This window comes from Cebus imitator, unplaced genomic scaffold (assembly GCF_001604975.1).
Source record: "Cebus imitator isolate Cc_AM_T3 unplaced genomic scaffold, Cebus_imitator-1.0 Scaffold1440, whole genome shotgun sequence".
Classification (NCBI taxonomy): domain Eukaryota; kingdom Metazoa; phylum Chordata; class Mammalia; order Primates; family Cebidae; genus Cebus; species Cebus imitator.
Window position 1 is genome coordinate 1 of NW_016108755.1, and position 9,948 is coordinate 9,948.

The 9,948-nt window shown below is 57.3% G+C and overlaps 1 protein-coding gene, 1 long non-coding RNA gene and 1 other non-coding gene across 4 annotated transcripts; 2 read left to right on the forward strand and 1 right to left on the reverse strand.

Moving 5' to 3' along the window:
- Window positions 1-129: 129 nt before the first annotated feature.
- LOC108299019 (AP-1 complex subunit beta-1-like) lies at window positions 130-9,942 on the forward strand. 2 transcript variants are annotated; one of them, XM_017521463.2, is made up of 6 exons: window positions 130-839; window positions 1,690-1,710; window positions 2,319-2,462; window positions 6,763-6,908; window positions 9,115-9,244; window positions 9,497-9,942. In XM_017521463.2, exons 1-6 carry the CDS (start codon window positions 798-800, stop codon window positions 9,590-9,592), a joined length of 579 nt encoding a protein of 192 aa, XP_017376952.1. In that variant the 5' UTR covers window positions 130-797; the 3' UTR covers window positions 9,593-9,942. The 2 variants fall into 2 exon arrangements, with proteins under 2 accessions (XP_017376952.1, XP_037591869.1); XM_037735941.1 differs by lacking the exon at window positions 1,690-1,710.
- On the reverse strand, window positions 5,095-6,657 carry LOC119469972. The gene is made up of 2 exons (XR_005198846.1): window positions 6,618-6,657; window positions 5,095-5,630 (listed from the first exon to the last, which is right to left on the reverse strand). It is a non-coding gene; the product is annotated as an uncharacterized LOC119469972 (long non-coding RNA).
- LOC119469973 lies at window positions 7,803-7,898 on the forward strand. The gene has a single exon (XR_005198847.1). It is a non-coding gene; the product is annotated as a small nucleolar RNA SNORD125 (small nucleolar RNA).
- Window positions 9,943-9,948: the final 6 nt, after the last annotated feature.

A 9,948-nucleotide genomic window follows, 5' to 3' on the forward strand; every position in this document is an offset into this window, starting at 1 on the left:
AGTGGCCAGTCGTGGGCCTGAGCCTCCCACCTGCTTCCCCGGTTCAGCAGCACAGGTGCGCGGGCCTGGCGTGCTGTCCCCCGGCAAGACCTGGGTCTGAGGAAAACTGACCACCTTTTAGCAGATGTTTATTGTACACGAGGTATTTGCTAGATGACCTCATTCCATCCTAACGACAGCTCTGAGAGCAAATGTCCCCATTCGTCAGATGGGAACAATAGACAAGGAGAGCTTGAGTGACGGGTCCAGGACCCCACAGCCAGCAGAGCTGGGACTCAGACCAGCTCCGTCTCATTCCAGCGCCCTGTCTGCACCTCCTCCTCTACTGCTCCCAGGTGGTTGGTGTGAGCTGGCGGCACTGTCCTAGGGCGGTGGCATCGTTTTCTCCTTAGCATGGGCTGAGGGGTAGAAGCAGGCGGCCCTCTCCCTTCACTCATCCTCGTGGAGGACCTAAAATATGGTTCTGCTGTGGGAATGGGAAGGCAGGGGGTCCCTGCGGACAGCCCTGTTGGGGACAGTGAAAAGACCCAGTGCCCGTGCTGGGGGAGGTGCCTGGAGGCTGGGGTCTCTTTGACCTTCCTGAGACATCCTCATGCTTCTGCTCTACTGACCTCCTCTCCCTTCTGTGTCCTGGCAGGAATGAGAGCACAGAGAGCCCTGAGACAGCCCCTGCTGGAGCACCTCCCGGGGAGCAGCCAGATGTCATCCCCGCCCAGGGCGACCTGCTGGGTGACCTCCTTAACCTGGACCTCGGCCCCCCAGTTAGCGGCCCACCCCTGGCCACCTCCTCGGTGCAGATGGGAGCTGTGGACCTTCTTGGCGGTGGCCTTGACAGCCTGGTATGTTGTGGGCCCTCTGGATGATGTTGATAATGGTCTTCAGAGGCGCAGTCACCGAACGTGCGTCCAGGCCAGGCACAAGCCAGGTGCCTCGGATACATTCTATTGAGTCCTTACCATCTGCCCTCGGAGGCGATTGTGAGCTCCCTACTTATGATGAGAAGGCCAAGGCTGAGAGAGGCCAGGCAGCCTTCCCTCCGAGGTGACACAGCCCGAGTGGCAGACAGAATTCCACTCCCTTGTTAGACCCTGGAGTCCCAGGAGCCAATCCTAGCCCTTGCCCTGATCCTGGCGTCAGTCACCTTGCCCTGTAAGGCAAGGGTGTTCCTGGCTTTCAGGAATCAGGCATGTGTCCACTTACGCTCATGCTGCCCCAGCTGGGAATAGCAGCCCAGCCAGGCTTGAGAGAGCATGGGTGGTCAAGGAGAGAGGGGAATGGTAACACGGGAAGGGTAGGGGTTGTGGTGAGACTGACCTGGGTATCTCCCTGGGGTGTCCTCAGGCAACTTGGGGTGGCTAAGCCTCTTCATTTGGCTGTGCTCGGCTCAGGTCCCCACAGGGGCAGCACAGGGGCAGGAGCCTGGTGTTCAGTGCCGCTAGGGTGAGGCAGGAGGGGCTGTGGTGCAGGACGGGAGGGTGTTGGGTGAAGGCGTGGGGGTGATGCCTTTCATAGAGACAGGTCTGGGCCTCTCGTAGGCCCCGGCACAGCCTCACGCCACACTCCTCTCGGATGGAGCTACAGTTGACTCATCTCTTCCCTCTTTCCCTTCTCTCGTCTCTGTCTTCCTTCCTGGCTTTTCTCTCTGCATGTGGCTGCCTGTTCTCTTTACCTGCCTGCTTCCGCTTGGAGATGGGGGATGAGCCTGAAGGGGTACGGTTCAACCCTTGCGTCACCAAGCCTTCGTCCTTGCTCCTCCCGAAAGCACCGGCCCAGCATCCCAAGGGGCGGGTGATGTCAAAGCGGCCCTGCCTGCTGAGCCACTGCCTTGGTCCAGCATCCTGGCAGCCTCTGCCCTGACCTACTGGCATCCAGCTGCTACTGGGCCCTATAGCCATGGATTCTTGCCCAGTCCTCACCACTCATGACACATTGCCTTGTCATCCCCGGGATTGCCAGCCCTCAGTCCCACAAACCCTCTCTGATGTCCTGAAGGGAGAGCTCCCGTCTGCATAGCATGTCTCCACCCAGCTGTGTGTCTCGGGACCTCCTTTTATCCATGGGCTGAGTGTCAATTTGGGAGTGTCCCCAGCCCTTTCCCAGAGGTTACTCCTAAGGCTCAAGGCTTGCAGGGCATGGGAGGGCTCAGCCTCTCTTCTCCACCCACCTCTCTCTGTCTGATTTCTGTAACTTACACTTGATGTGGAGGCTGCCCTGCCCCCAGCCCCCAGTGTATTCTAAAGAGCCAGGTGGCTCTACTCATTCCCAGCCCGATGTCCCTGCCCCTGATGCTGCCTCTGACTCATTTCTTCCCTTTCCAGATTGGGGGCACCAACTTCGTGGCACCTACAACAGCAGCAGCACCAGCCAACCTTGGAGCACCCATCGGCAGTGGCCTGAGTGACCTCTTTGACCTAACCAGTGGCGTGGGCACCCTGTCAGGATCGTATGTGGCCCCCAAAGCAGTAAGTCACCTGCCTTCTTTCTTGGCAGGAGCAGAGAGAAGTTAGACTGGCATGTGGGCTCCTTTAAATGGCCTCGGCCGTGGAATTGGCTCAGGCCAGTGCTGATGAGGGAAGCCGGGGGCCATGGGGACACCGACAAAGAGTAGCTAAGTCAGGCTTGGTGGGGGCCTAGGAAGGCTTCCCAGAAGAGGGGTTGCAGAAACTTATTGGCTGAATGAAAGTAGGTAGGGGGCTCCAGGCCAAGGAAACAGCCTGTAGGAAGACCTGGAGGAAAGGGAGACCCTGGCCTCTGCCAGGGAATAGCAGAGGCCTGTCAGCTAGGAGCAGTAGTTCTTGGTGCCATCAGACCCAGCACCCCTTAGTCATCATAGACATTTTACATTGTCACTGTTCCTCTCCTTAAATGCAATTGGTGGGATGTGTAACCTACCTACACATAGCATTCCAAAAATACTCAGATGCTTTCACTGCATGGAGGAGACATAAAAGGAAGAGAATACAAGTATATGTATCAGTTTATAAATGCCTGGGCATGCCCTCCCACTCACCCCAGAAGACATGAAGTTGCCAGGTGTTTGCTGCAGGGCAAAGTCACTGTGACTGTGACAGCCACAGCCTGGGTGTTTGTAGCCTAGACCCCTTGAGTGTTTTGGCCAGTGGTGCCATTCGTTGCTGAAGTGGTTGCTGCCCTCCAGAAAGGTTCTAAGTAAGACAAGGAACAGGCTTCCCTCGATTTTCCTGAGAACTGTGTTCCTGGAAGTCTCCGGGTATGTTGAAACCATGCAGAAAATACTGAAGGACGCAGGACGGTTGCTTGCTGTGGGGTGGTTGTCTCGTGGCGGAATGTCCAGCATCCCTGTCTGCGGCCCACTACACGTTGTGCCATCTGAAGATGCCCACAAATGCCCACTGTGCCCCCTAGGACACAACCCCGAGACTCCTAGCTAGACTGGGCATCAGTGAGGAGGAAGCTGGCAAGGCTAGGCTGAGTGTTTGCTCTTGATCCTGGCATAGCTGGAGCCATTGGAAAATTCTGAGCAGAGGGATGAAGTCCAATTCTCAAGTCCAATTTGCACTTGAGAAAGCTGGCTGCATCTGCAGGGAGGGGTGGGGCAGAAGCACCGAGGCGGGGGTTCTGTGGCAGGGAGGAGGAGTGCTGCTGCAGCTGGACAACGAGGACGTCCTGTGGGTGGAAACAGACAGACTTCAGAGCTCCTTGGGAAGGAGGAGCCGGGGCTGAGGGAAGGAGAGCTGAGTTTCCAATGTGAGAACATGCGGGCCAGGCATGGAGGAAAGCTCAGTGAGGGCCATGTCAGTGTCAAGGAAGCTGCCAGAGGGAAGACGTGTCCCCCTTTCCTTGCTGAGCTGGCTTTCCCCACCATGTGCCAGCTGCACCTGCAGTGGTGGTGACTGGAGCCCCCTGGCAGGGTCTGGGCACTGAGATGCCCACAGCAGACAGCAGCTCTGACACTAGCAGTCACGCACTTCTGTGCAGGGACAGCACAGCATTCCACAGCCACCGCCAGCACGTGTGCCTTCTGGCAGTCCCTTGTGGCTCTTCCTCCCATTTTGTGGTTGAGAAATCTGAATGCCTTTGCCTAAGGTCACATAGCTGGTGACAGTCTGGAAGTGAAAGCAGGTGACACTAAAGCCTCTGCTCCAGACCCCTACATGATGGTGACCCCACAGAGTGTGAGAACCACCTATGCCCCTGCCTTCATGTGTGGGGCGTCAGGGCCAGCAGGGCCAAGGGAGCGTAGGATCGTGGTATCACATACAGCATGTGCAGTTGACTTACTACCTGGATTGGCTGTGCCAAGGCATGAGGCCAACCCGTACTCACCAGAAGCCTGATATCGCAGGCATACAAAGCAGGACTAAGGGACAGAAGTACGGCAAAGTCTCCTGTAACCCTGTGGGAGCCAGCCCTTGCCGGCACTGCAGAGCTGCCCGGAACACACAGTCTGGAGCTGGCCTTTGGCAAGCTGGCGCTGGACTTGTGTGTTCATCATCTTTTCTTTTTTTTGAGACAGTTTTGCTCGTTACCCAGGCTGGAGTGCAGTGGCATGATCTCAGTGCATGCAATCTTTGCCTCCCACGTTCAAGTGATTCTCCTGCCTCAGTGTCCTGAAGTAGCTAGGATTACAGGCACCTGCCACCATGCCCAGCTATTTTACATTTTTAGTAGAGATGGAGTTTCACCATCTTGGCCTGGCTGGTCTTGAACTCCTGACCTCAGGTGATCCACATGCCTTGGCCTTCCAAAGCGCTGGGATTACAGGTGTGTTCGTCTTAACAGTGTTATCTCTGCTTTGTCTTTGTAAAGGGTAAGATGAGTGTATCTGATGAGAGCATGCTGGAAAGGTGATCCTCAGGGCAGGCTGCCTGGAGGAGTCGTCCTTATGACATGGGCAGGACTTTCCCCACTGCCTTGGTCATGGGAGGGTTCTAGGGTGTGCGTGCACTCTCCCTTCAGAATCTGTCAGTAGGTATCCACATCTTCCCAACAGCCCTGTGGCCACCTGGAATTGTTCATTCCTCAAGCATTTCCACACCCCGCCTGTGGGGTTAAAGCCACTGGCCAACCCTGCTGGTCTAAGGCAGTGAGGCTGGCTGTGCATCAGAACTTTTGGGCTCCTCAAGCATTTGGGTCAGCTGGAGGTGACAGTTCATTGGTTCACCGAGTAAAGACTGAAGATTGTTACCTCAGTATATTGTTAGGACCTGTGTGAGACACCATGAACCCACAGTGACCAAGAGCAGTGCGGTCCCCATCCCCAGCCACGGACGACTGAGAGAGGGTCAGGGGAAAGGAGGCCCGATGGGGGCCCAGGGGAGGCGTCCATGAGGGAGCCATGCCCCAGCTCAGGTTCAGCCAGCCTCGCAGTGCTCTCGGCTGCCATGGCACAGCTGACAGCCAAAGCAGGCTGCTTTCTGTCCTCACAGATCTGGCCAGGGGGCACAGAGGGTGCTCAGGGTTAACCAAGCAGGATGGGGGTGGGAAAGCGCTTTGAAAGCAGAGAGAGCAACGGGTGTGAGGTCCAGGGGCGGGAGCAAGCCAAGCCTGAGGAGCAGATGGGCACCAGGCTGTGGAGGCCACTGCAGGGTTGGAAGGGGTTTCTCAGGGTGCCATGATCAGATTTGCATTTCACAAAATGACTTCAGCGGCTGTCGAAAGGGGGAGAGAGTGGAAATGGGGCACCACCTGGTAGCCGCTGTCTTACCTGGGGACATCTGGTGGCAGCTCAAATGCTGGTGGTGCCTCTGGAGATGGAGAGGAGTGGAGGCCCTGGAGGCAGATATAGGAGGTGACCTCAACGAGACGGGTTGCGTGACTGCCTAAAGGGGGTTACAGTGGGGCGGGGGCTGGTGCCTAATGTTTCTGCAGTTTCTGAAACTGGCAACCTGAGAGACAGTGGGAACCTTCATTGGCACTGGATGCGCTTGCGGAAGCTGTCGGTGGGGTTTGAGCCTTTTGACCCCAAAGGGCCTGTAGGAGAGTAACCGCCTGAGAAGTGTTTGTGAGTCCCCAAGATGCTGCTGGCGGATGTCCTCCCCAGGCAGGGCTGTAACTTACGCTGTTTGCTCAGCAAACACTCCCCAAACACTGGTTTCACACCAGTCTCTGAGCCAAGGAGGTAAAGACAGAAAAATAGGGCCTTTCCCTCAGCGAGCTATCTGGGTACAGGGGAGACAGACACAATTCGTATGTGTCTGCTGTAACATCACTGGGTCGAGGGAGCCTGGGGGCAGGCTTCCAGGAGGAGGTGGTTCTTGAGCTGAGACTCAAATGACAAGGACAGCCAAGCAGCGGAAGGCCAGCCAGGCGACAGGTCCTCCTAGGTACTGTCCTTGGTCAGACCAGTTTCTACAACCGAAGGCCAGCCCTACCTCCTGCAAGAGAGGACAGGTGGTGATGGCCAGCAAGGCCCAGGCTGTGGCTGAGCCCCAGGATGCCACTGGGCACTGAGTTCTGTCCTTGGCTCATGGCCTTCCTCAGCCGTCCTTCCCAAGAGGTCCCTCCATTCCCCTCTGAGGATTCATGTCAGCCCTTGAGCGCCCAAGCGCCTCCCCACTCCAAGCTGCTCTGAGAGGCAGCTGTGTCATGGCGGTGTCCTCGGTGGGACATGGGATTATTCTCTTCCTGATATGCACCTGGTCATCCCCTAGCAGTAAAGGTGGGGGTGCTGGATATGGGAGATGCCTGCAGGAAAGAGAAAAAGCACTCTCAGGTGGGCTGTTGAGTTTGGGCTGGGGGAAAAGGCACCCACCTGCCCCTTCCACCCCCTCTTCCCTGCAGGTCTGGCTCCCAGCCATGAAGGCCAAGGGGCTAGAGATCTCAGGCACCTTCACCCGCCAGGTGGCCTCCATCTCCATGGACCTGCAGCTGACCAACAAGGCCTTGCAGGTCATGACTGACTTTGCCATCCAGTTCAACCGCAACAGGTGAGCTCCCTGAGGCCAGCACACCTCTCAAGGGGAGGCCTAGGAGAGAATCCACTTGGAGTCTGTTCTGGGGACTGCAGGCAGGGGTGGAGCAGGGGGAGGGTGGTGTCCCTTTTCTGGAGGATGTTCCCCACCATCCCTTGGGCCAGAACTCTCTAAAGCAATGGGTTTTGTTGTTGTTTTGGAGACAGTCTTGCTCTGTCACTCAGGCTGGAGTGCAGTGGTGCGATCTCAGCTTACTGCAACCTCCACCTCCCAGGTTCAAGCAATTCTTCTGCCACAGCCTCCTGAGTAGCTGGGACTACAGGCGCACACCACCATGCCTGACTAATTTTTGTGTATTTAGTAGAGATGGGGTTTCTCCATGTCGCCCAGGCTGGCCTCGAACTCCTGAGCTCAGACAATCCACCCACCTCGGCCTCCCGAAGTGCTGGGATTACAGGCTTGAACCACTGCACCCAGCCAAGCAGTGGGATTTTTACCCCCAAGTGGCCTCTTCATATGGACTCCAAAGTACCAGGCAGAGTGGGGAAGGGCATCCCTCCTTTTAGTTTTAATTTTTTTTTAGATGGAAGCTCAGGGTATTGCCCAGGTTGGTCTTGAACCCTTGAGGAACGTCCTGCTTCAGCTGAGGAGCCTACCTCTGGCAAATACCCCACATAGCGGGGGGTGGGGCCTGTCTTAGGGACCAGCTCTCAGAAGGCTGGTAGGGAGTGGGCCTGCCTGCCAGCCTCCCCCTGCATGGCAGAGGATTAAAAGTGTCAGATGGAGCCTCTGGGAGCAGTAGATGCTCCAGCCTCCTTCCCACTGGGTCCCCTACACTCGGTGTCAGTGGGAAAGTTGCCTGTCTGGCACTGTCATGGACCCAGCCACTGAGGCTAGGGCTTCCTGGGGACCCCTGGCAGCCCCTCCTGATGATTCTTCTTCCTGAGCATGCTCATGATGAGCAAACTGAGCCTCTAAGAAGTTGACTGAAGGGGCTGTTTCCCCAGGAGAGCCTGGGGGCCAGTAGGTCCTGACTCGGGCAGGCTAGGGCTGGGGATGGCTCTGCCATTCACCTTCACGTGACCCTGGAAGCCGCAGAAGTGCTCCAGGCTCTGAGAGGTGGTCCCACTGGTTGCCTCTAGCAAGCTTACTGTGTGCTGAATGCCTCCTGGGCACCAGGCCCAGTATTGCCTCACTTGAGCCACCTGATGGCCCAGCAAAGTCACTGCCATCACCCTTTTTTAGTAGGTAATGACACCTGGGCTCCTTAGCTGCTCACATAGCTGGCAGTAGTGGAGCTCCCAGGAAAGCCTGGTGTGCTGAGCCGCCAGGCAGGCATGAGGTTCCCCAAGTGGTCTCCCTCTGTGTCCCAGCCAGGCCTGATGGCTCTTGGGCAGAGCACAGGCTGGGGTCAGGCAGCTCAAACCCTGATTCTCAGCAGTGCCAATCACTCTATGGGGTCTGACCCAAGCCTGCTCCTCCCTGAGACGGTGTCCGCATCTAGATATAGGAAGAAGTGTACCTGGTTACTTTTATGAGGCTAGGAGTTATAATATCGAATGCACAGCCAGGTATACTGAGCACTCCGTTCGTGCCCCCATTCCCATGCCCTGGGGGCACGAACTTCCAAGAGCCTGGGGCTGGCATGTCTCACACCCATGAGGATCTTCCTAATTTGCCATTTTGCTGGTTTGCAGAGAAGCAGGGCTTTCCTGAATCTCTCTGTGGCCACTGTGTGACCCTGGCCAGTTTTGGCCAAGAGGGTAAAATCTAGCATCTTTCCTGGGATGTTCAGATCCCTCCTGGGAGTTGGGGATTGGCAGCAGAGACTTGGGTGGTCTCAGAGCTTTCAAGGTAGAAGCAGCTTACCCTCCAGGCCCCTGGCATTAGACAGAGCTCTTTGAGGGCAGGACAGGGCAAGGCCTGCTTACCTGGGCCCACCAGTGTCTGGCCCAGAGGAGAGGAACACAGCTGGGCTTCAGGCCTGCGGCCAGGCTGGGGCAGAGCAGCTGGCCTAGAGTTCTTTCTTCCTGTCCACATGGCCAGCTAGAGGAGGAGGACTGGGAGCCCATCCTTCTGTCCATGGCCTGGAGTGTGGGCAGGCTGGCAGGGTGAGAGGCTCCCTGCTGACCACAGCCCAGCTCCTAAGCCCGAGGAGCTTACCTGCCCTGCATCAGCACCTGCTCCCCCTGCCATCCTTGCAGGGCTCCTCTCTCCCCAGCTTTGGCCTGGCCCCCACCGCCTCCTTCCAGGTTCACACGCCACTCAGCCCCAACCAGACAGTGGAGATCTCCCTGCCTGTCAGCATGGTGGGCTCAGTCATGAAGATGGAGCCTCTGAACAACCTGCAGGTGCGTTCCGGGCAGGGCGGGCACCCCAGTCCTTACCCATCCACCAGCCGGGCCCCACCGGGGTCAGCAGAGGGCTGTGTCTGTGAAGTCAAGCTCTTAGCTGCAGATGTGTTGGGGAGGCCCAGGTCAGGGGACGAGGGGTATGTTTACCAGGGAGTGGCCTGGGAGAGAATCTGCTCAGCAACGCCCTTCCTGGGACCTCAGAGGTGGTATCAAGCCCCAGGGACTGACTGGGAACCCCCTTGTGCCTAGGTGGCCATGAAGAACAACATAGATGTCTTCTACTTCAGCACCTTATACCCACTGCACATTCTCTTTGTGGAGGATGGGAAGATGGGTGAGTCATGAGGGAGCCCCCTTGGGTGACTGAAATGAGGCTGTGGCTTGGGAACCTGACAAGGTGGTGCCTTTACCAAGGCCCGGATGGACTGCCTTGCCCAAATTGGAGTCCAGGAGTTGCTCCTCCCTGCAGAGCCTGGAGTGAGGGGCATACCCAGGACCCCCAGGGCCTTGGTGGCCAGCTCTGGTCTGACAGGTGGGCTGTGCCACATGGAATTTACCTCACTCCCAGGCACTCTTGCTCACTCCTCAGCCTTGTCCCACAGGCTGCAGAGAGCCTAGGTCATGTCCCACGCCTGGTAACCCCCTCTGTGCCCTGGCTGGAACCCCCGAGAAGGGTGTTGATCACAGCACACAGACGGCCC

What these genes read in the sequence shown, in the direction of transcription:
- LOC108299019 (XM_017521463.2), top strand. Translation starts at nt 798, where the DNA reads ATGGGAGCTGTGGACCTTCTTGGCGGTGGCCTTGACAGCCTG. An exon ending in TGGGGGATGAGCCTGAAGGG is followed by an intron (nt 1,711 to 2,318) that starts GTACGGTTCAAC and finishes TTCCCTTTCCAG; the next exon opens with ATTGGGGGCACCAACTTCGT. An exon ending in CGTATGTGGCCCCCAAAGCA is followed by an intron (nt 2,463 to 6,762) that starts GTAAGTCACCTG and finishes TCTTCCCTGCAG; the next exon opens with GTCTGGCTCCCAGCCATGAA.